Genomic DNA, 24,165 nt, shown 5'->3' with positions numbered 1-24,165 from the left:
GTTTCAACGGAATAATATTTTTCTCCCGCGTAGTTTTAAAGGCCGTGTACGTTCGCGTGAAATAATTGCAGCCATTACGCGACCAGTAGTCGAATTTGCGACATTCGATTAGTTTTACAAAGGACTCTAAATGAAGCTGCGATTCAAGCCTCCCCAAAGTGATCACTTTAAGCTGATCAACGACGTAATCGAGGACCGGTGAAATGGCCTTCGCGCGTCGAAGGTTAAGATCTCTGATTTTTATCCGTGGCTTCGATCAAAGAACCTTATAGATGGTAAAAGATGACGCCGGGGATTTGTCTCGGCGAGGTGTAAAAATTAATAAGAAGAGATCGCGGCGTCAAAGTCGCTAATTCTGACTCTTTATTTACACAAATTTACATTACCGTGCAAACGAAAATGCTCAATAATAGCAAATTCACAAGGGAACACGAATTACGCGTTTAAAATATTCGGTTTCGGTACTTATTCTGCGTCAGTTCTCCGATTATCTTCGTGGATCGTTAAAGGACACTTTTCTGATCCATTAAAATGTTCTGTCGACAACATTGTTCTCGATGATTATTAAAAAAACACTCGATAGGCATTTGCAATGCAAAATTGTGGCTCGAGAAGCTGACCGAGTCCAGCTATTTAAGTAGTTTAAACTAGTTCACCGTAAAGTTTGTCATAGCATCCGGAGACCGTAGTTTCACTTAGTTTCAATCGTCGAAAATCGTCTCGAACTATTTCAGTGTCTTTATAACGGGTTTAAACGTCCATTTACAGTAGCGTTCAGCCGATCGATCGCTAACGAGCTAGTTCTTTCTCAAACAAAATACTCATAAATTTTGATCCGCTCGATACAACGATGCTCGATATAGTTAGAGCATAGACGTTCGATAGAAAGCTCCAAAACGTTACTATATCGAGTACAATTCTCTTTCGTTTCTAAAAATCGATTTCTACTCCGTAAAGATGATCCCCTAATCTTTTCGAGCTACGCAGCGATTGAAAGACTTTCTGAAACAGTATCGACGGACAAGCAGCGTCGATCGAGCAACGTAACTTCTCTCGAGAACCGAAACTAAGAATCGAAACCAATCCCAACTTAGTTTCGATTCCCTCGGCGTTCGTTCATCGTTTTAGTCGCTCGATCGAGCATAAGAAACGCGTCGAGCGCGACCACCAAAGGGAATCGACGGTAATCGATTCGAAGAATCGTAAAATCCTCCGCTTCCCTGATTAAAAGCTAGGCGTGGCAGTTCGTCGGTTACACGTAACCGTTGGCGTCTAATTTTAAGGCTGCCTCGTAAGACGGTAAACCTTCGTCGATCGCGGACGTTTCTTGCTCGACGGGCTCGTTGCATTCCGCGGATCTCACCGGCGATGTCGTCAGACCAAGAAACGTGGACACCATGGAAGGAATGATGGTTCTGGGCGTGTCAGGGCCCTCTGACTTTTTCTCTATGCTGGCGGGTAAACTCCGTGGATCGAATATCAAACTGTCGTAGGTTGGGGGTGGACCGGGTCCCGAGCTAGGGCTCACTGGACACGAAGGAGCCCCGTACGTGCCCTCCTCTTGGTTTCCTTCCGTGGCTGATTGTCTTTCGCAGCACTGGGGGCAGAAGAACGTCACTGGCGAGATTAAAGGGCACTTTTAGTCGTGGCAGGGTGCAGTAAATAGTTGATGCACAGTGGCGCGTTATACCTTCGCGGGGACGCAATATAGCATTTGAAAACTCTGTTTAGAAAGAGAAGAAATGGCCTATATTAGAAGCACTATTATGGGTTTCTGTCTAATGATGGTCATTTTAATTCTGTATTATTATTTTAATCTCTTGTTACCGAGACAACAAAACAAAACAGTTTACTGTAGTGAATTGTATGCCTTAAGTCGAGCTATTAAAAGAAGACGACCACAAAGTACTTTTTGAGATTACAAAATTGCAGTCTAGCCCATCGAAAATATGTTTTGCATTTGAAAGATACCATTCCATACCGATTTGTTAAAAATTAAAAGGAATAACGAATTATATAACAACATTTTATGATCAACGATTAGAGTCACTTGGAAATATAAGATGGTTAGATCAAGGAACGGAAATCTGCAGGTTTTCTGTATCTGCTATCAATTACAGGTAGATTTTATAAAAAGTACGTTTGAAATTATTTCTCGAAAAAAGTTCAAGATAACAAGTTATTATCTCCAGAGCCGGCTACGCAACATTTACCCGCTCTTATCTGTTAACCAAAAAATAAACAATTTGATACGTGAAACGTGCAACAGAATTACTGTGAATCGCCTTAACTTTCATTGCAACACATTTTCTTCCGATAGAATACGCTTTCATATTGATTCTGTGTCTAGTAAAGATAATTTCAAATAAATTATGACTAAGTTCCTCAAATAAAATACTAAAATACTCTTTTCCGCTTATAGTATAACGCCCCACTGCTGATACACGAGTACATAAGTGGTAGACATTGAATATTTGTATATTTATCACTGAGACATTGATCGTCCTAAGGTTAAATACCTACATACTGATTACTCAGATCGATTGTTCGGTCGTTGATGGTTTACACTTTGATAATCTAGTCCGAATTCCCATTTATACGTACAAACGTTGCGTTCTCCGGCTGTAAAACACTCAGTCGTTTAATCCTACAGACTTAGTAAAGCGATAACAATGTCGAATAAATATTTAACTGAGACGTTAAATGCCAAAGTTTTCTCGAGCATATGGCCACGTGCTAGTCTACAGATATCCTTAGAAGAAACTGGAACGCCTCTTCGATCGGTAAGAAATATGCCAAGCCCGTGCAATGCGTGAAAGGAGGCTCTCCAATCGCGGGTCTTACTAATTTTACCTGAAACCGCAAACGATTTCACCGCAACTGATATCGCTGTTGTGCACATAAGGCGAGCCAGTTATGTCGTGTGTCGTTGGATCCGTGCGCTGTGAATATTTTGCATTTAATACGCGACGAACCAGAGAAATTGATATCTGTCGGATGAACCGTTGCCAAACTGGTTTCGCGTCATTTATACTAAACGTGTATCAATCGAGTTTATTTCTCTGGATTTAAAGAAAAGGGCAGTTGATTTTAAGTAGTCACCAACGATTAGAGCGGCGACTTTGAACAAATATTGTGTCGCAGTTAGAAATTTTAACATTCAAAAGTTCTAATTTGTTTCAAGTAAAACGTTACCGCGCACCAGGAAGACTTTGGTTCAACGAACCTCGATCGTTCGACTGATAAATACTCGAAAAGAAAGTTCCATTGTTCGAATAGCCTCGATCCCTAGAAAGTATAGTTAGTGGCAGAAAATATTGGCCGTTGAAGGTCACTGGGCGGAGCTGTCCCCACCATATCGCCTCGATACTATTCGTCTCCACCGTTATATTTGAAAAATGGGAATTTAAAATCCACGGACACACTCTTTCGAGGAGGCGAGTTTCTATATATTGTTTCGTTATTTGTAGTGGGGGATAGCGTCTCGTGCAGTCAGTTCTTTCTGCGTTCTGTGTACTTATCGTTAGTCGACCGTCGTCTCGTTGAAAATCACTGCGTTTCGAGCGGAGAAAGAAAAAAATGAAGAATGAACGATTAGTGGCTACGATGCGTAAATTGTTGTTCGTTAATAAAAATCACTCACAGCTGCGTGTGCTTCGGTAGTGAAAACCTCGAGACTGTGGACGTCCGGTTCTGTCCTCCAGTACTGTGGATACTCTTGCGGTCGGTTCTTTCGTATGCTCTTGTGACAGCAATAACACATAAGGGCCACAACCATAATCACGCCGCTGAGCATCGCTCTGAAAAACAGAGTTCGCCACAGAGATGTAGAGCATAAGTGAGAGAACGTCGACCAGGCGTATATTTAGCGCGCGACAACCACGTCCCAAGACGTTCTACATAATATGTATTAAGGCTCAGTCTGCAGTATTATCAAGCTATAAAACGTGATACGTGCTACTTTTACTACGTGTGCAGAGTAAGTCATAGTAAATTGAAAATTTCACCGTTAATTGCCGGTTCTACTTAACGCTTTTTCGACTGACGCTCGTGGAAAAGTGAAACAATTTTATATCCTCTGATAAAATAAATGTACCATTCTTCGAAATCTTCCTCACTAAAAAATGTGCATTCTAATCGGTTGCAACGACTTCGAGACTGTCGAGAGAAAAAATTTGTATGGCTTGTTCCCGGAAGAAAACGCAGTCGAATCATTAGGAACTTCAAATGTCAAATATTTTTTTAACACAATTTTCAATATTGTATTGCTTTAGGGGGAAAAAATAGTATCCTACCTGTTGAATTTTCTTTTATTGTTCATTTTTAAATGATGGGATAGCTTCAAGAATATTTTGATGATCGAGATTTTCGTTTAAAATTTCTTTCTTGATTAAACCTTCCAAAATAGAATGTACAATTTGAAAACGGATTTGAGGCTTGTATTCAAAGAAGTGTGCAGTTTCGAGCGTTAAAATTTGACTTTCTTTTTAAACGTTGTTTTCAGTATCGTACCGTTTGCGGAAACGCATCATCCTGTTCGTTGAGCGATCCCTTACGAAATGTGGAGTTCAAAAAGATGGTGTGGCCTCAGGGAATTTCGCGGAAAGGAAAGAATGTGCCGACGGATTTATAGTTTGTCCAGGTAATTCTTGCGCTTCGAGATTAACGCGGAAACAGGCAAACCAACGATTCCGTAGTCGTTGTTTGCGACTTTGTGTGCATTAAGCGATTACGGTTAATCACCGTAATACAGTTGTTCCCGTGATTATTGCGGTGACGGGCTCGCTTCCTATTCCATTCGGTCTTTTTCTGCTCACAAATGTCATCAAAGATCTCAAATCTCAGAGAATGTTTCGATTTAAAGTCTCTTAGCTCGATGAATTTTTAATTTTTCAAATTTATCTAAAGTGTCTACAAATTCTTTTATCTGGTATAACTGTACCGTTTCATTATATTTAAATTATTTGGATTCTTTTCATGCAACAAACCGTGCTCCGATTTGTTATATTTAACGTTGTTGTTATAGTCTCTTGTTTTTTAACGCAACTTCGATCTACGTTGCGTTGCTTGCACAGCGAGCATCTTTATATTATTCTTTCACATTCAAGGCGCTGGAAGTTAGGGAAGTTTCAAAAGATTTGCTGCTTCAAACCAGCCTCTTATACTAATCGAGTTTGAGAGGCACTGATCTTTACTCTGTAAACACGGTCTATGGTACGGAAAGAAGGCTAAACATCTTACCGGATATTATCTTTTCTTTACTTCGCCCGAAAGGTCTGTAAGGAAATTCCATGGAATGTAATTAAGGAAAGAAACATCGTGTTTGAGGTCGCTTCCTGTACAACAAAGTTGGGCTTGCAAATACAGAGAGACTCTTAATCTTTTAAAATTAGAATCGGTTTCGAACGGACTCGCCACGCTGTGAGCATTCGAATTGAAAATAAACTTTTATAAATCTATTAACGTCCAGACAAATCCTAGTTTACAAACGTGTACAAAGGTTTTCATTCGATAGTCGCGAATGAAATTTCTCCAACTCTTGCGGATACGAATTGTGGCTACTCACCCACCGAGAAGAATGTTAACATTCCCATGTAAATCCGTATCAAAGTGGTTCGTCTTACTAGCCGCGCCGCTTGCTGTCGTTGTGACATTGTATCCTGGCAAAATGGCCACGTCCTCGTTCGTTGCGTTCCGTTTGTTCGAAGAACCGACCTCAACCGCAGCTAGCACCGGCAGCGTCTTCCGGAACGTAGTCCTGCAATTTTCATTTTCAACATGATCAGTGATCGTCCGGAAGTTACTCGGTTCCATTCACTCGGCGTGTCTACAGTTAACCACTATGCTCCAAGTTAGAGCTTCTAAACCTTTTCGACCCTAATCCTACCGGGACGTGACTTAAGATCACACGTAGAGTTCGACTAACTATATTTTTAATAAAAGAAACATGCGTAGACAGATCTCGATGATTTCAGAGTATACTATATGGGACGAAATTCTAAACCATAGTGGCCATGAAATCATTGTTTCACGTCCTCTATAACATGCTCGAATATCTAATTACGTAACCATTACCTGCATTATTTAAATCGTGCAAATAGATACTTTCTTAAATAAGGATATCGATTCATTTAAATATTGGGAGCTCATTCCTAATATTTTGATATCTATAAAATATTCAAGTAACTAATTATTCGAATAATCCTGAGCCTCAATGAGGATCTGAAGTCTTGAAGACTGGAATTCTCGCGTTAATGTCGAAGTGTTCGTAGAGCATTAGGGTCGACTCGGAAAAGTAGCATCGGGGACCTTTTCTAGTCGACTCGTAGTTTATCGATCACGTCCTTTACAGGGAATTCAACCTTAAAGCTCGTGCGAAGTCACCCCTTACCTCTTGTTCCGTAGATGCGAGTCAGGGGACATTTTCAAACGTTGCAAGAAGCACACCGTGTTCTATATTGGTGCTATCCTGGACGCCTCTTCAGTGAATTTGCATGGAATTATTCGACCTTCAATCCCCCAGGGTTTCCACGATCGAAATGCTCGTTTCGGTCGCATGCCTTTACCTGCAGAATTTTAATTTTCGTTTTTAGCCTTTGATCCCTGTTCTCGTGTCCTCGACGCTATTACTCAGCATTTCCTTCTGGCATTCGAACAAAAAAATAAACAGAGAAAGAACGTTCCCTCTTATTGCCTGTTTCGTTTAAAAATATCCAACGCACTCACATGATTTGATTCTCGCGAAATTCAACGATACCAAGTTTCAGAAATGTTTGACTCCGTTAAACAAATGAGAATTCTGGATCTACTCGCTAGAACTACTGAAGTGGTCAAAATTTTCGTAATTTCTAATAAAAATTTACCGTAGTTTTCGATAAGAGAATGAACATTTTCTCGAGTACTTATCGTAATTTCTTTGGTACCAATAAATGCACCATAATTGTCGATAGTTCTAGTGTTAAAGTCGCACGATTATTATTCAAATTTAGATTTCTCGTACAGTTAATGAACGAGTGAATGCATAATGTATGCTCACTATTGTTTTTTGTTAGAAAAAAAAGATTACGTGCAAGAACTGCATCGAATCAAGAAGTGTGTTAAACGGGTTTCCACGATCAAGACTGTTTTACAACCCAATCCTCGTAATTCGATGAATATTTTAAAGTCGAATACAACAGTATTGTCCATAATAAATATACCGTTAATTCATTATTAAAATTCTAGGGGGATTTAAGCGAGATGTTTGCTTCTCGTGACACGAATTCTCCTAGACTGAATATAATGACTGTCATTTGCCACAGACAACGAGTTTCATGCGAATTGATATCGATAACGGGAATACGCGTTTTCAGCAGGTCGCCTGTCAACTCGCATTTTGAAACATTAACGAAGCCAACGCGTTTAGAAAACTAATTTTCTCCGTGTAATTCCAGAGGGTACTATTTAATGTAAATTAAGAAAGAAATTGGAAATTGAAATTCATTGGAGTATCGTTGGGATAAAGTAGACATAATATGCAACGCGAATGAATGTAGCTGAGTCGAGGAAAACTGATACAGACGCGTACACCGTGCGACAGAAGAAATGTCTATTGGCGCAAAGTGAATGGAGGCTTCGGATGAATGCAAAGAATTTCATGGATATTAAAATACGTTTATACGTCCTAGTTTCATTCTCGTGTCTTCGGTGGGAAACGATCTTGAATACTAGCATACATTACTAACTCCTTGACATGGTATTAAAATAGGAACGGAACAATGTTAACAGGATTTCATTCATTATTAGCTTTTCATTGCTTTCTGAATTTCGTAGTATTTACCGAATACGATATCCCTTTTCGAACGCACTTCGCTACTTTGAAATATTTATTACGTAAGTAATCATTTCCCAATGCTTTTAATAGAAAATGCCTGTTTTCTAATACCTCCAGCAAAGTATATTTACTTTCTAATATTTTCTATACGCAACATTCGTTTTCTAATATTTCCTGAAATATATTTAACCCTAAAATACTATTAGAGTATTGTTATCTATCTTATAGTTGAAAGATAGTAAAATAGAAAATAGTTTGTGCATACATAATTGCATACATAATCTTCTAACCGTTGCAATACCAACTGGAGTAATATTTTAAATGTAATTATTCCGACGTGCATGTATTTCTAACTTTTTCTATAATTAGTACAAGTCGCATAAAAAATCAATAATTTGCATGACACGAGATAGTATCAGATCTGTACAATAACAATATATCAGTATCAAAAATATTTTAATCCCTTCTTAATAATTCTTTATTTTATAAATATTGATTTTAAAATACCAAATTAGGGCTTGTCTAGTCAAATCAATTTACGTTTTTCTAGTAAATAAATTCCCTTTTTTATTCTAACAAGTTTTGCACTTTCGTTCGTAAAGCAGAAAACCGTCTCGGATAAATATACCTTGAAATTGACTCTGAATCCAAAAAACGTATGAGTATGTAAAAATTAGAGGCAACTCGTGTTAAAAATTTCAGGTTTACAAAATACGTATAAACTTTGAAAATATTAATCGAAGAGGTAGAAAAACTATTGCGTTCGTGGTGTGCATGGTAGATGATTAAGCGAAAAGCGCTCCTCCATAGTTCTTGCGCCATTTGTTTCGGCCTTCGCGAGTACACGATCGATTTGTGCCGAGCCTACTCAATCGACGAAACTTTTAATAGCAAATGTTATGGAAGTTGGCAACCCATCGTTATCAATGTTAAATACACAATGTTCGTGCACACGCCGATATTTCCTCTGCAATTTTTAATCCTTGATTGTTTATATCTTTTTTGTTTTCACTCCAAACAATCGAAGATATTTCCCATGTCGGTCTCTATCAATACAATCACGACGTAATTAACTTCACTCAAGCACACTGTTTAAAATAATTACTTCGGTGCAGTTAGTATTCTGAACTCTAACAGTTTGTACGAACAAGATATTTAGTACATTCAATCAGTGGGTACGATGTTTGGGCAATTCAAGAGGACGAATCAAATATCAGTGTAAAATATGCCTATATGTATATTTGGTACAGTAATTGTTAGCCGAATGTTTAACTTATGTACAGTTTGCTGAAGTTTGGAAAGTATTGGACATTTTATTGAGCGACGAGGTCACGTGAGTAGGTGATTCCCTAATTATTTATAACTGTATAGTATTCCTTTCGTCCTTGATATTCAGTGTCTTCTTTCGTGTCATTCATATTGTACAAGGTGATCCAAAGGATAATATATAAAAATATATTCGATAATAACAAACATACAAACGCTCTGCCATGTTACTTTACATACTTACAGCGAAGAAAAGACCAAACAAATTCTCTCAATTAGCAATTTCGAACAATCAACGTGCTTCCAACGCTGTAAAAATGGCTTCAGACGTTTCCCGGAAATTGTTAATTGCGGTAGTCGATTAGTCTTACCGCGGATTTCGAAACACGGAAAGTAATTCTGTGCCCAATTAAGATTGATTATCAGAACACTTTAATTCATTTCTGAACAATACACCTCTAAACTCTCGGACCTTTTCGTTTAGATCACCCGTTAGGATTCTGATCGCGATCGTTGCGAACGAGCCTTAACAAATACACAAATCTCGATGCAACATAGATTTAAACAGAAACATCCCATGAAATCGAATTCGTTGCTTATCCTGCATGGATCTACGTTATACTAATATGAAATGGAAAATATATTAGAGATCATCGACATAGGCCACTTTCGTAATTACCGGGTATATCACGCGTTTCACGTTTCACGAACGAAGTACATTTTTCGAACCGTGTCACGATGCAAATGAAAATGCAGCATTATTTATAGTGGGCGGGCGGTAAGTGCATACGTACGAGCGTTTCCACGATTTTCTTTCTTTTTTTTTGTTCTACGTTCCACTGGTATCGCGAGGCTCCATTCGTTTTCCCGTCGATCGTTCGATCGCGGCGACGGAAAAACCGGCCCGGAAAATCGCGTGGCTTCCACAGAAGGGATCTAATAGCGACGCGAAAATCCTCAAATTCCCCGATCCGCTCCCGCAACCGTTTCGTTTGAAACTATTACGGCCGGTCATATTATGCGCGTTGCCTGGCTACGCCACGCGATTCCAGTCGACGCGACATTACCAGCGGCGCACGCCGCGAAACGTCGCGACGCCTCGCGCGGCAGGACGAGGCGGGAGGACGCCGACGACTGACGTGGAACTAGGACGAAGCGGGACGAACAGGGCCAAGGTGCAACTACCCTGGCTGAAAGGGTTGGACTCGACCATTCTGCCGCGACTAAGGTTGCCAGATTCGCCTTTCGACAAACAAATTCTAGAGATTTGGCCTTTTCCAAACACTTCCACAACCGTACGCGAACATACGAACGGCGGAAAAACTTTTGTTAAAACGTAATATCCAATTGTAAACGTAGTAGCCTTTTTCACGATTCAAATTCCCCGCCTTCCACTTTGCAAATGGTGGCGCATTCGTTTTATTTGATAGTTACATACCTAACGAGGTAATAGACAATTTTGTTAATGTCATTTTTATTTGTAAAAATAACCCATTTTCCCAAATGGGTTCGTCCAAACAATGAGAAACAAATGAAATTTGGGGGTAGTCTTTTGGCAACTACCATTTTATGTTTTATGCCACTGAGGAGTTAACGAAATTAATTCTCAAAATTACAGTCGTTTTCCAATGTTTCACACGTTTGCAGATTCCAGTTATGTAAAAGTCTGTTTTGATGTAGCGATTGTTTTTTTTCGAAATGCTTGTTTCCACGTTTGTCGTAGACAAAACTAGATGATTGCCGTAAAAATAGAGGTTCGCACTATAGACAGAAAACTTTTCATTCCTATAAATAATAGAAGATCGCTTTGAACTCAATTCGGATAGAAAACCACGCGAACTTTTCCCGATGGTTAATGGTAATAGCGGCCACGCGAACATTTTCAAATAGGAAATTTAGAAAAGCTTTTTGTTTGAGGCAGACGGGTTGTTATCGCGATACATGGTGGAGCTCGTGAGACACGCGTTACGTGACTCACGGTGGGGTACGATGCTTTTGTGCAATTAGGTCTCGCGACCCCTTAAGGCGTGTCGTGCAATACGGCGGTTACGGAAATAATTCGCGTTTTTTGGCTAGACAGTCGGTTAAAAACAAAAATAACAGCGAGAATTCATCGAGATTCACAACCCTCTTCTAAATATTTACCAGTTGACTGAAATTTGTACAAGAAATAATTGCGATCGAATGAACAAATCAAGGATAAAAACTTGATTAAAATATAACATGTAAATTGTAGTGTTTTCATCCCTTTTCTCGAATGTGTTATCAGTAAATAAATTCACAGAATGTGTGCTTTATTAGTACATAAATTTACCATTTTAGCAATTGTTCTGACTTGTATTTTGCAAGCAACCGAATTCTTTTGTTAATATATTACGTAACTAAATTGGAGGAATAATTAAACGAATGTTATGTAGCATGTTTTTCATCAGTTCCATATTCACGTTATAGAACTATACATCAGATAGCAGAATAGCTCTTAATACTGTAAAATTATACCCCAACACAGTGATCGATACGTATTCCCATTTTTCATGTAACATGCTTTATGATCATACATTATTCATCTCTCTTGATCGTTTAGCCAATAGTGATCGCAATTGGTCCTAAATATCTGTTACATTAACTACATTTTGCGCTTTCATTTGTTTATGCACAGTTTCGTTGAAACGAATAAACAAAATCGAATTACTCGAATGTTTTTCGAGCTTCTAGAAATACTCGACTCGAGATATTCGAATTTATAAATACGTTTAATTTGTTTAAACTATTCGACAGGACGCCGTGCACTTTTGCAGTTGAAATTTTCATCCCTCTTTACCCTAACGAAACGCTATGCGTCGCGACGATCGTGCCTGCATAAAATTACCGCGAAACTTCCGCTTGTCCTTCGAGTCAATTTATCGTATAGGTTGTCCCAATCGATTCGCGGCCGACGGTTGTTCGTTAACACGAAAACTTCAGTCTTTCGATACGCAATAGTAGCAGAGGCGAGTTAGTCTTGGTTGGTCAGAGCCAAACTACGGAACAGGTCGCCTTTCGTTTGTGGTCGATGCCTGTAGGTTCGAGACATGGTTACCTGTTTCCACCTCGATCGAGTAATACCATCCAATTCGACGACTTTCTCTTCAACTATGTCGAAAGGTAACATCCACAAAACAATTGTTTCTTTTGTAATATTTTTTATTTTACCGTTACTCGCGACCACCGAGCATTAGGGTTAGATAAATTTGTCATATTCGTGGTATGTTGTCAGCTTGTTAATACTGTTTAATGCTTAGCACAGGATAAAGTTCAAATCCGCATTAAGTCTATCCTGTTTTGAACGTAAGCAGATTTACGAGGATTTGCAGTAGGATGGCTTCGTTCTTGACACTCACGAATGGTGCTTGGAAAATGGTAGTCGTAGAAAATTTATGCTTTTTCTTCGAAGGGATAATATATATTTTCTGAATTTTATTCGTCAAAATATTGTAGGAAATTCAAATAATGAATTAATTGGATAATAGAATACTTGGTTTCAAATCCGTGTGTTTTTTTGCTCTTAACACGAAATATTTCCGACGTTTGTTTATTTAGTATAGTGAACAATAGAAATATTTATCAGTTCAATGATGTACCTGTTATTTTATAGCATTCCAAGTGACAGCAGTGTTATTTAAAATTTTACAAATATTAGAACTCTTTCGTTGCAAACAATTTTTAAACACGTTTTTGAAGTGCAGCCAATGTGTAGTTTTTAATAATAGTTTAAACGTTTTTATTGGTTTCGACGTTTTGGCCCTGTGTATTTAGTTATTAAAAAATTCCTTTTTCGAAAATACTGTTTATTATTCTCGATAAATATTTACTGATCAAATTGATTTTGTTGTGATAACTGATTTCTACTTAAAGTATCAGCCACTATTAAAAAGTTCATTTTGTTTTCTTGAAATTACTGTAACTAAGTACTGAATAATATAAAGTGTTCTACTTTACTGTCCATGAATAATCAAGGTATAGATACACCTCATACTTAGAGCTTTCTAGGGATCCTGGCAGCATGGTTTATAAACTATTCCTAATTGTTATAAACATATAGAAGATGACCATGAAGAGATAAATTAATTAGCACCTAGTGCTTTATCAATATACAACAGGGATTGATAATCATCAATCATTTAATCATTTAATCAAACGTTTTAAGCTTCAGTCTGAAATTCAAGAGGACAGCTTTTGAGACGGGCGTGGCACTGTAAATAACAATTACAAATAAAAATTGTTTCAATAAACAATTGCTCGTGCGATATAATACTTGTTATCAAACGATAAATAATATCTGTTTAAGTATAGCATTATCACGAACCTTGAAAGATTTTTAGTTTTCAAAGAAGCTCTTTTATCGATTCAGGTTTGCTCTTCGCTGTAGTTCCATACAATATTCTTGCACGAATCGTTTAAGTCGTTCTGAAAACGAATATACTCAGAGTAAAAATTTCGATTGCCAACATAAGGGTTAGTTTGAAAATCGAGAGTAACGAATAAAGATAGGAGTTATAGGGTAATCACAAACGCACGGTTATTTAATTTTATTTAATTAATATTGAAGGTATATTCTATTGTTTCAGACTCGCCAGGATGGTGGGTAGCGTGCCCAGCGGATGGATGAGGAAGATTCTCCTCTTCCTGGTCCTGATGACTGGGGTCCTGCTTATCGCCATGTACGCACACGCTCCACCTCTTGTTTCGCTTCAGCCGTTCTCATCACGACGGTGAGTGCATCATTATCATTCGCGTGGAACCATATGAGTCGATAAGCTATTTTGTTAAACCATCACTTCTTCGCGTTATCGTCGGCGTTTGATCGAGACACGATTGCGAAGAATCGATCGAAGGAACGCGTGGTTCGATATTCTAACGATCACGTGCGTGAGACGGTTCATTACTCATAACGGTTCAGTCGTTCTCGCTCCATTATCACACCCTCCCCAATCCCGATTCTCGCGTTTAACTCGCGATCGCTTATTTATTATACACACATATTGACACTTTTGTTACCGCATCTTTCTGTTTTTCTTTTTCATTTTTTGTTAATTACCTCGCACTTCCGATGACTCGGTGCGCATCAAAGACTGAAGGAGTTACAACGAGGCTTGGTTACTTTCCTGGTCGGTAATGAAAGCACGAAGAGACCGGAGGAACGGCTCTACGAGTATCTGGAAGAGCCTAGGTAACGTCTCCCTCGCCGAGGGGCGAACCCATACTTGCTAAAGCTTTCTTTGTCCCTGAAATTTCCGCACACAATCGCCCCCCCCCCACCCCCTCAATCCGCGATTTCTTCCCCCTGGAAGGAAGATATCTCGCATTCGCTTTTGAACGCGTCTAGAGCACAGCTCGACGTCTGCTTGATCCATGGATCCTCTGCATGTTCACTCCTTCTCTGTCTTTCTCGAGCAATCTGGCCTTGGTTTTCGATCGGTCGTTGGTCGATCGACGACAGCGAATGAACAAGGCATGATTTATGCTAAATAGTAGCCCGCTCACGATAGGCCACAGTACCGTCGTTGTCTGAACGTTGCGCGATGATCTCTGATTTATTGATCGAATATACTAGCGTCTAGCGATTTAGATAGATCTGATTTTTAGTGGAGTCGAATTAACAGTTGGATGGTGGATATTCAGTGCATTAGATGCACATAAATTTAGATCGTCCAGGACGTACAAGTGTAGTTGTCCGCTGAGCATCAGAATTTCTGCGTTAATTGCAAAATTAAAATTAGTACCCTACCATCCATCAAGTGTGGTATCGTGTTTTTCTTAGATCATGATTGTAATCCCATTACGTTGAGACTCGGTATGCACCCTTTGGTATGCACTGTGAGAACTATCATGGACTTGGTTTTTCTTTATAAAATAATTAGTAACGATACAAAGTGTTTCCACTTTCTGGGCGTAACCAACTATTATGATCCCTCGAGACCAATTAGATTCGCACGGTCTTTCTGTCCATAGCACCAGCTCATGGGTATTATCTGATTCTATAAATCGCGTATGCATTACTGCGAATGCACACTGTACCTGATTAGAATCCTTCCAGGTTAATTTGTCGTAATTCGGAAGTCGTCAAACTTCTTTTAGATTAATCTACCTGTGTACGTTTCGTTCGTGAATATGCACGTACACTATTGGGACCTTCGTTAAATAAAATAAGAACGATAATAGGTAAAGAATTTGCAAATACAATAAAATATCTTGTACTTGATTTTGACTACCCTGTTTGTTGGTGGTGGAGATTGAAATTGTATTTCTCCGATTTTCTTCTCCTTTCAACTGCTATTGATCACGATGACGGTGTTGTCGTGGAGTTTAACGGCAAATGGCTACGTCTTTGGCAACCTGCACGGTATCTACCTCCTCGTGGCTCCTGCTAGACGTCCCTGCGACGTGCAGGACTGACTAAATGAGTCGCTTCCCGTAAGGTTAGACCCAATTTGTCCAATGATTCCCTGCAAATGAGGGCAGGGTATTTCCAAGCTTGAGTCCGATATAACACTTACGATGGACGCTCCCTTGATAGTGGGTTGCTCAAGAGCAGCGTGTATGCCATTAACATCCGGCAAATCAAAGCCAATGCGATGAGAAATCGTCTAGGTGCCTCGTCGTCCCCAAATGACTAAGAAAATTGGAACTCCAGAAAATGTCTTAAGAAATTCCACAGAGATTCGTTCGATCGAGTGTCAATGTTTATAATGTTTAATTTCTCAGTTTGTCGAGCAAAAGTCACGCCTGAACTCAGCCTGTATCTATTCGAGATATAATATTTCAACGAATCGCGACTCCGCTGTGATTATACGTATAATTAACGAAACGCGACCAGCCTAACGAGCGACTTTTAAACCCGGGAAATGACTTAGAATTTATTGAATATTGCTAGAGTGTAACGAGATGTCTGTTAGTACTTGCAAATCTAGGATCGTTCACTCTGATATTGTGGAGCGTTAATTGAGAATAACTGATGCGTCGCATGAATATTTATTAGCCTGATTTTATCTGTTCAGCAATAGCGTGTGTTTCTCGTTGTTTCTTGCAAGCCACCAACTATCAGTTTGATTCTCTTCTGTGTTCTCGTTCTGTTTCCCATCTACCGAGAACTATTTCAATCGTTTCATCCGTCTAAACTTGTTTATCTGGTCTTCGCAGAGGACGTTTATATTAATGTCCCATCAAACGTCGATATTCCTTGTTGAATAGAAAATAAGCTGTCGTTAAAATTAGAACGGTATATGTAGTGCTTCGATCATAATTAACGTCTCTGGTATATCAATCGGATTGTAATTTTTCAAAGGATTCTTTTCTGGTCTTTCTAATTTTTTCACCTTTCTTCTTGCAATATATAATATAGTCTGGCAACAGATTATTCTATAGTTACTCAGTGTATTCTTTCTTCATCAAGCATTCAGTATATTAGCTCTACATCCTTTTTAGCGCGCGCTTCCTTTTAAGTGCACCAATAACTTACACTCAATTCCCCACGTATGTTCATTATGTGTATATTTTTGTTACGTTTTGTGCACAGCTTTTGTATGTCATCCTCTATATCTCCTCCTCGCGTATGTTACTAAATTTTCGCTGTAAATCACCGAAACGTGACGTCAAAGAAATGAAAATAGTAGATGAAAAGAAGATCAAAGAGAACGTCGATGTTCTTGAGACTCGAATCAAGGATCAGAGTCCGGGTTCTTGAGGTTAGTACCCGTTACTTATTTCGAATTCGAACGTGCGACAGATCCCAGAAACATTCTCAAAATTGATACAATTTGGCGGACGAAAACGTAAGACAGTGTTAATTGGCAAACAATAATATACAATCTACCTGTATCTTTGTATTCATCCTCGTGTCGCTTTTCTCAGCTCGTCGATACTGTATAGAAAAGTGAAGAACTATAGTCGGATCAAAATCAATTTGTCTTTTTAAACTCCTTTCTTATTTCAACCAATTATCGTCGTAGCTACACAGATAAGATCAACGAAAGGAAAAGAATTTGATAATTTCATATTTTTATAAAATAATGAACTCTCGTAAAATGGAACGACCAAAATTTTTGAAACACGAGAAAATCGAAAGAATATAATAATCTCAATCGATTAGTAACAAAAGAAAAGTTCAGAGTGGGAGGCGCCATCGAAAGTGTTAATCGTCCAACCACTGGGACGTTTACGTTAGCGTCTGACGTGGTTCGAAGTGGAGGAAATGGCCTTGGGCGACCAATTGAGTTTAATCCGACTTTAGTACCCTTTATCGTCGCGGTGGACTCGGTACACGCGTGGCACGTTTCCGTAAGATTACCGATTGCTGGCGATTCAGCACGTCGGTTGGGGATCGGGAAAATGTTTATATTTGCTTGGCGGATCGCAGGACGTTTCAGAGCCCGTGGTCGTGGGCGTGCGTAGCTGGACGATGCGAGAGGAGAGCAGTGAGATCCTCGCGGACATCTTTGGCAAGCTGCATCGCCCTGTGCGGTGGAAATAGTCGACTGCTTTGGCCCAGACCAACCGGCAGCGTCCTCCTAGGCGAAGAAAGCGTCATCATACATCATCAACAGATAGAGATCGTCACCGTCAACACAGCCGATCAGGAAACGAAGAACCTGCTGGAGCACGCTAAGGACATCTTCATCGGTGAGAATCGAACAGTGATAAATCTTTCTTTAATGCGTTGTACGGCGAGCTAGTTTTAAAAGACAACGACCAAGAAGCCTCGTTTTTGTTTAAAATGATTCCACAAAATCCATCTATTGGTTCTCAAGGACCAGCATGTCGTTTAACGCATTAAAAGTCTGTCACGTTCATGACACGAATCGTTGAAAGAATTTACTTATACCTAGGTCACGAATCTAATCCAGACCTAATCTCTAACTCAGACATAAATCTGATCTATAGTACATCGACTATGATCCTACACTTAACTTAGAGACTAGATATAACGGAGACCTAATTCTTCATTTTAGACCAAACTTACACTTTACTTAGTACTTTCTCATTCGGTTTTATAAAAGATAAAAGTAAATTACAATGTTTCGACCAAAGATTGCGATGTGTTGATGAAAAGAAAAGCCATGTCTGTAAAACGTGACACGATCTATTCGTTGCAGGGAACATCAGGAGTTTGGTAAAAGTACCGAACGCGAAGAGCAGGTCCGGAGTGGACAGTTTCGTGATATACATCAGCGCTGGAAATGATCGACCCGTTGGACCAAGTCTGGAGACGGATGAATCGTACACTCTCGAGCTGTTAACCAAAGGGAAAATGTTGGAAGGTCGAATAAACGCGAAAAGTTACTTCGGCGCGAGACACGGTTTGGAAACGCTCGGGCAGATGATCTGGTGGGACGAAACCGCTGGCCGAGAGGGTGCTTTGAGGGTGCTATCTCGCGCTTTCGTGGAAGACAAGCCAGTGTTTCCTTATAGAGGGTTGCTCGTCGATACCGGCAGGCAGTTTTTTCCCATCGAGCAGCTTAAACGGGTGATCGATGGTATGGCTGCTTCGAAGCTGAACACGTTCCACTGGCACCTCACGGACTCGCAAAGTTTTCCCTTCGATTCGGCCCAGTTCCCCGAAATGGCCAGATGGGGCGCCTATAGCGGAGATCAGATCTACACACCCGACGACGTCAAGGATCTCGCGGATTACGCGAGAATCCGGGGTATCAGGGTGCTCGTGGAGATCGATTCTCCTGCGCATGCTGGCGCCGGATGGCAATGGGGTGAGTTGAGCACCTTTACTCGAAGTTACGGTTAAAAAAATAAAAAAAAAAACGACGGAAACAGAAGCGTTAACCTTTGACTGCTAGGCCGAGATCAAAGTGATCTGTAACGTTCTTTGATCGTAGCAATCGTCCAATAAAACCTTTGTGCGCTCCATCGTCAATCTGCTTTTGACTATATTGATTATACAGTCTATAGTTCCTGAATAAGTTAATTTAGCATCGACACAGGTACAGCTGTTGGACAATGTACTTAAAACACGCAATCTGAACGATTCTCTTCTTTAGAGGTGAATATTTTAGGCAGCAGTTGTTTGATCTCGAAAGGAACACATTTAAATATTATTGACACATCTTTTAAAACCCAAAACTTTCAAATCATTCTAAAAAAATTATTTTTAGCTAGGAGGGTTAATTACGATCATTTTTTGTGAATAGACATACCCCTGAAATCTTACGTACTTTCGAGAAAAAAATTCTTTACCGAAAATATAATGTTCTTCCAAGTTGTATATTACGTTGTATCTTCCAAGTACTGTTTATGTTTTGAAACTGGTTAGGTCGATAATAGATAAACTATGAGCGTACGAGTGATTCTAAGGCCAAGTACAAATTGTTTACTATTTAATATTTATAATACCGTGCAATAATCTATAAAAAAATTAGTCATTTTAATCGCCTGTATCGTAGCTTTCCCCAGTTGCGCGGTACACGTTGTATAATACACTTATCTTCATCGTGACCTCGATAGTCGTTCGAAAACGCGCTTGAAATCGTCTGTAATGCTTCATGCAATAATTCGTCTCGTTCAGGGACGGAGTACGGATACGGGGATCTAGCACTCTGCGTTGATCAGCAGCCATGGTCGTCGTATTGCGGCGAGCCGAATTGCGGACAGTTGAATCCCATCAACGAACACACCTACAGAATATTGGAGGGGCTGTACAGAGAGCTGTTGGACCTGACCGAGATCCGCGATATCGTGCACCTTGGCGGCGACGAGGTGAACCTCGACTGCTGGGCTCAGTACGGGAACATAACAGCCGCGATGCAGGCGCAGAACATGACAGACCATCACGCCATGTGGGCCGAGTTCGAGACCAAGATGCTGCAGAGGCTGGTCAAGGCCAATCGCGACGAGACACCGAAGGCCGTGATCCTCTGGAGTTCGCCATTGACCAAAAGGCCTTACATAACGATGTACTTCGATCCGAAGGTTCACGTTATTCAGTCCTGGGGGGGAAGCAATTGGCCGGAAACGCCGGATCTTCTCGAGGACGGTTTCAGGGTGATCCTGTCGCACGTAGACGCTTGGTACTTGGATTGCGGGTTCGGCAGATGGAGGGAAACCGGGGAAGCCGCCTGCGGCGATTACCGTACCTGGCAGACTGTCTACAATCATCGTCCCTGGAGGGATTATCCTCAGCAGTATTTGAATTTAGTTCTTGGCGGAGAAGCGGCGATCTGGAGCGAGCAAACCGGCGACGCGTCTCTAGGACCTCGACTATGGCCTAGGGCATCAGCTCTCGCCGAAAGATTATGGTAAACGGAGCTTGAAATTTTAAGCATAAGACTGCAGTCGAATCTGATTTCAATCGTATTCTCATTCTCACAAAGGTATGCTAGGATTGGAACGAGCGTAGTTTTCTATGGAAACGGGCTTAAGGGTGTACTCTAGTTTAGACTTCAATTTTTTATATATTCTTTGAGAAAAAAAATTCACACTTTTGTATTAAGTATATACAGTATTGCATTTCCTGCGTTATTTTAATGCTTCAAAGTATAGAATCGAGCACTAAGCATAGGGTATAAACATATCGTTTCACAGTAACAGAAATTAAACTACAATGTTATCGTTGTTCTGTGTAGGAGCGACATGCCAACCAATGGTTACTCCACCGACGAAAACGTGTATACCAGGCTAGCAGTTCACATGGAGCTTCTCACGAGCCGGGGACTAAAAACGGAGGCGATGTGGCCCCAGTGGTGTTCTCAGAATCCCGGGAAATGTCTCTGACCGTTCGTTAGTCCGAAACTGATCGCTGAATCGTTCAACTGGAATCGTATACGTGAGTGCAACAGTCGCGCAGGGGGAACACGTTGCAAAAAGCGATTCCGTCTGTCATCCTCGGATCATTTGGCACGATCAACCATCGACTCTGTGCAACTCTGTAACGATCCTAACGAAACAAGCTCGTCGTATGTTGTGATCGTGACGAGCATGACGCGACAGAGCCACCCAAGATCGGTAGTTCTCCGATAACGTTTCTGTAACTCCGAGTAACAAGTAATCGTTCATGTACCGGTAGGGCTATCAACGCTACAACGTCGATCCACAAAACGTTGATTACGTGGGAAACGTAAGACGACCTAGAGACGTGGCGAAACGAGGAATACTCGTGAGAAAAGTGTGTCAAGATGACACGAAAGAGCAATTGATCAATCAGTCGTTAGACTAAATTCCTTGAAAACTCGCGTTTGGTGCGTGGAACGAAGGTTTGGGTTAGAAGGAGATCTAGTTTAGTGGAGATTTACTTAACGAAGAAAGAACGGAAGGAACTTTTCGAGCGTTTCTCTGGTTTGCCAAGAACCACAGGCACAATACAGTCATCTTTTTTTTTCTTTTTTTTTCTATTCTTTTTCATGGAAAAGGACGCGAACTAGTCGATACTCCTGATTGTACGTACGATCCATGACAAAACGCTATGGTAAATTAACGTCAATTCGAGGATTTACGAGCGCGAGTCTCGCGTATACGCCTTGTTGTAGCTCGATGCCATACTTTTCGTTCGAAGTGCCTTTCCAATTGTAATCTACTCGTGGCGCGTGATGCTGCATCGTTGTTGTTATACGATTGAAATGTAAACACCGCGCGCGTTCCTATTGTCTCGTAAATGGACACCGAGAATTTCATCACTCCCATGCAGGATCGATATTTAGGACAAAAATTTAATGCGTTCTGTATCTATACAGTGGTCGCAACACCTAACGACACCGCTCTGAATGTCTCCTCATTCAGACTGAAGAAGAAGGAAGATGTTTATTCCTTATGAACAAACTTAAATTCATATTAAGAATTGTTGAATTCTTTTTTAACGCATTATTCATGTTATTCGGTATGAAGAAATATTTGGGCCTTCGATGTTTATGCTTAAATGCTAGAACATAAAGATACTCAACAAAAGTCGTAACTCCACTTACGTGGATCTGTTTTAATGTTTGGCACCATGTCTCTGTGTGAAAGGACATTTTAAAGTCAAAAATAGGCGTAATTTCGTTACAAGATCAAATTTATTCCACAAACATTTGCAATCGATTTTAACGATGGAGAATCGTAACCCTGAATCTCAATCAAGAGTAATTGTCTCGTCACACATCACATATAAGTGACAGCAATGATTTTCTATTTTAAAAGCATGCACCATATTAAATAAAATGACTATAAATATAGCGTAGTCTATGGTGGATGATGATTTGTTTAACAAAAAATAAGAAAGATACTCAGGGTTGTGACGTCAGGTAAGACACTGTATAAACGGTAAACAAGTGAAACTGCAGAGACATTGAACAAAAGAGCATAAATCTTCGTCTTGATTCTGCTGGTACACATTTCTTTTACCAGGGAACAAACGATCCACTTCATCAAACGACACCGAAACTAGAAAATGACGCCATATGCATAAGCTTTTCTGTTTAAACTGCCAGATTTAGATTTTATGTGTAGGGATCATAAAAAATTCAAAAAAGAGCAATGTCGTTCGCAATAGGCAGTTCACAATAGCGAATCGATGATTCTTCGAAGACTCATATCCATTAAAACGAAGGAAACGATATACTGTGTGCTTCATTATTAACGGAACCAGCTTCAAAAATGGTGGTTTGATCTCTTAAAGATAATATAGAACAGGCTCCGTTGAAAAAATCTTAATAATAACAAAAAAAAATAACACATATGTTTTTTATCGTTTATCAGTAGCTAATCCATTGTTGAAGCAGGTTCCACCATTAATAAAACGCCTTGTATATTATTGACGGGTGCAAAAGTTTTATGAGAAAATTTTAAGGTACTTTGCGCGGCATTTTCGCTCTCATTTCTACTTGTAATTGTCAGAAAAATACAGTTAGAGCATTTATAGGTCAAATTTCGAGAGCCACTGTCGCGGATCAGTAAAATCGAGCGTCGATCGACCAACTGGAGTCACGCTTGGTATCTTTTACAATTAGGTTTCGAGCAGGGGAAACGTTCACGAACTGTTATCCCTTTGCTTTTCAGAATACCGTATGGCCTATCGCGACAAAAGTTACGTAGATTTGTAAATACGCAATCACTTCGACGGTAGGGAGCAAAATGGCGCTCAGAAACGAAAGATAACGCGTAGCTAAAATGATCAAACGGGAGCCGAAGATTTGCGAGAGAAACGACGAATCGTCTTGTACTTACTGACACTTACCGACGCCGATGGCTGTAAAAAATGAAGTGATTTTTAAGCTCGACCTGTTGGATCCGTGGTGCAAAATCATCCGATGCATTCGTTGTGTCATGCTCAGTGTTTAATCGCGTTTCGATCGTGCGAATCAAGTATGAAAATGAGACGGAATTTTGTACGAAAAACTGGTACAATTACTTACGACTGCCAAAAAACGCGCTGACTTCAACTGCGTGCGGATGATTTCTCGAATCGATCCACGAGGAACAATCTGTTGTAAAGCGTGGTTGGTGTAAGTTTAACAATAAAACGAATTTTGAATACAAACGCTATTCCTCACTATATCTTTTTTATTTTCAAAACGATACGTACAATTTCATTTAAGACGACGCTTCGATCTAAGTTGAAGACTTTCTCTCGATAGTTTAACTAAAGCATTATGTATTATTTTAAATACCAACAAGAAGTTCATATTATTTCCAAGTTAATAATTGTATATATTTGAACAAAAAAATACAACGTATATGTATGTATAATGTGTTTAAACATGGAAAAAGTATTATTCTGGAATTGTCTTGTAACTGGTTTTAATTCTTAATATTTTTCTGTCAACATTGACATTTTTATTTAGATCGTCTATAAAAGATCAATTTTGCAGGTTTGTCTAGTACTTTGTTGCGAATACAATTTCATAATCGATTACTCCTACATAGTTTTATCAGTATTAACCGCGAATATACTTAATATTATACATTGGCTATCGAGCTTTTGATGGATGGAACACGCGGTGGCTAACCGATTACTTTACTATATTTGTCGTCTGCAGTGTATTACCATTGACAGTAAGTAATTTCATTATACTATACAAATGCACCTAATCGATCGACGCAATATTATTTTTTTAATACCATATAAT

The 24,165-nt window shown here is 39.7% G+C and overlaps 2 protein-coding genes across 7 annotated transcripts in view; one reads left to right on the top strand and one right to left on the bottom strand.

Moving 5' to 3' along the window:
- The window catches only part of LOC122396779 (probable beta-hexosaminidase fdl), a 30,966-nt gene extending 7,425 nt beyond the window's left edge, over positions 1-23,541 (top strand). The window contains exons 1-8 of one of the 5 annotated variants that reach the window (XM_043395444.1): positions 3,859-3,979; positions 4,505-4,642; positions 13,687-13,830; positions 14,190-14,288; positions 17,475-17,737; positions 18,211-18,822; positions 19,635-20,364; positions 20,692-23,541. In XM_043395444.1, the coding sequence (XP_043251379.1) occupies positions 4,560-4,642; positions 13,687-13,830; positions 14,190-14,288; positions 17,475-17,737; positions 18,211-18,822; positions 19,635-20,364; positions 20,692-20,839 (2,079 nt within the window). In that variant the 5' untranslated portion in view covers positions 3,859-3,979; positions 4,505-4,559 and the 3' untranslated portion in view covers positions 20,840-23,541. Of the gene's footprint in view, positions 1-3,858; positions 3,980-4,504; positions 4,643-12,099; positions 12,224-13,686; positions 13,831-14,189; positions 14,289-17,474; positions 17,738-18,210; positions 18,823-19,634; positions 20,365-20,691 lie in introns of those variants that run through there. The other 4 variants (XM_043395442.1, XM_043395441.1, XM_043395446.1 and 1 more) reach the window with 4 other exon arrangements.
- LOC122396780 lies at positions 972-10,040 on the bottom strand. Of its 2 annotated transcripts, XM_043395448.1 has the most exons (5): positions 9,874-10,040; positions 6,392-6,566; positions 5,567-5,758; positions 3,644-3,800; positions 972-1,597 (listed from the first exon to the last, which is right to left on the bottom strand). In XM_043395448.1, exons 2-5 carry the CDS (start codon positions 6,421-6,423, stop codon positions 1,253-1,255), a joined length of 726 nt encoding a protein of 241 aa, XP_043251383.1. In that variant the 5' UTR covers positions 6,424-6,566; positions 9,874-10,040; the 3' UTR covers positions 972-1,252. The 2 variants fall into 2 exon arrangements, with proteins under 2 accessions (XP_043251383.1, XP_043251382.1); XM_043395447.1 differs by lacking the exons at positions 6,392-6,566; positions 9,874-10,040 and having other exon boundaries at positions 5,567-5,864.
- Positions 23,542-24,165: the final 624 nt, after the last annotated feature.

This window comes from Colletes gigas, unplaced genomic scaffold, assembly GCF_013123115.1.
Source record: "Colletes gigas isolate AHSC1104 unplaced genomic scaffold, ASM1312311v1 Colletes_gigas_Sc00008, whole genome shotgun sequence".
In the NCBI taxonomy this organism is placed as follows: domain Eukaryota; kingdom Metazoa; phylum Arthropoda; class Insecta; order Hymenoptera; family Colletidae; genus Colletes; species Colletes gigas.
Note: the sequence above shows the minus strand (reverse complement) of the source record. Positions and strands in the feature narration are given on the sequence as shown.

What these genes read in the sequence shown, in the direction of transcription:
- LOC122396780 (XM_043395447.1), bottom strand. Translation starts at nt 5,814, where the DNA reads ATGGAACCGAGTAACTTCCGGACGATCACTGATCATGTTGAAAATGAA. An exon ending in GTTAACATTCTTCTCGGTGG is followed by an intron (nt 3,801 to 5,566) that starts GTGAGTAGCCAC and finishes TCTGTTTTTCAG; the next exon opens with AGCGATGCTCAGCGGCGTGA. An exon ending in CTACCGAAGCACACGCAGCT is followed by an intron (nt 1,598 to 3,643) that starts GTGAGTGATTTT and finishes TTCTGCCCCCAG; the next exon opens with TGCTGCGAAAGACAATCAGC.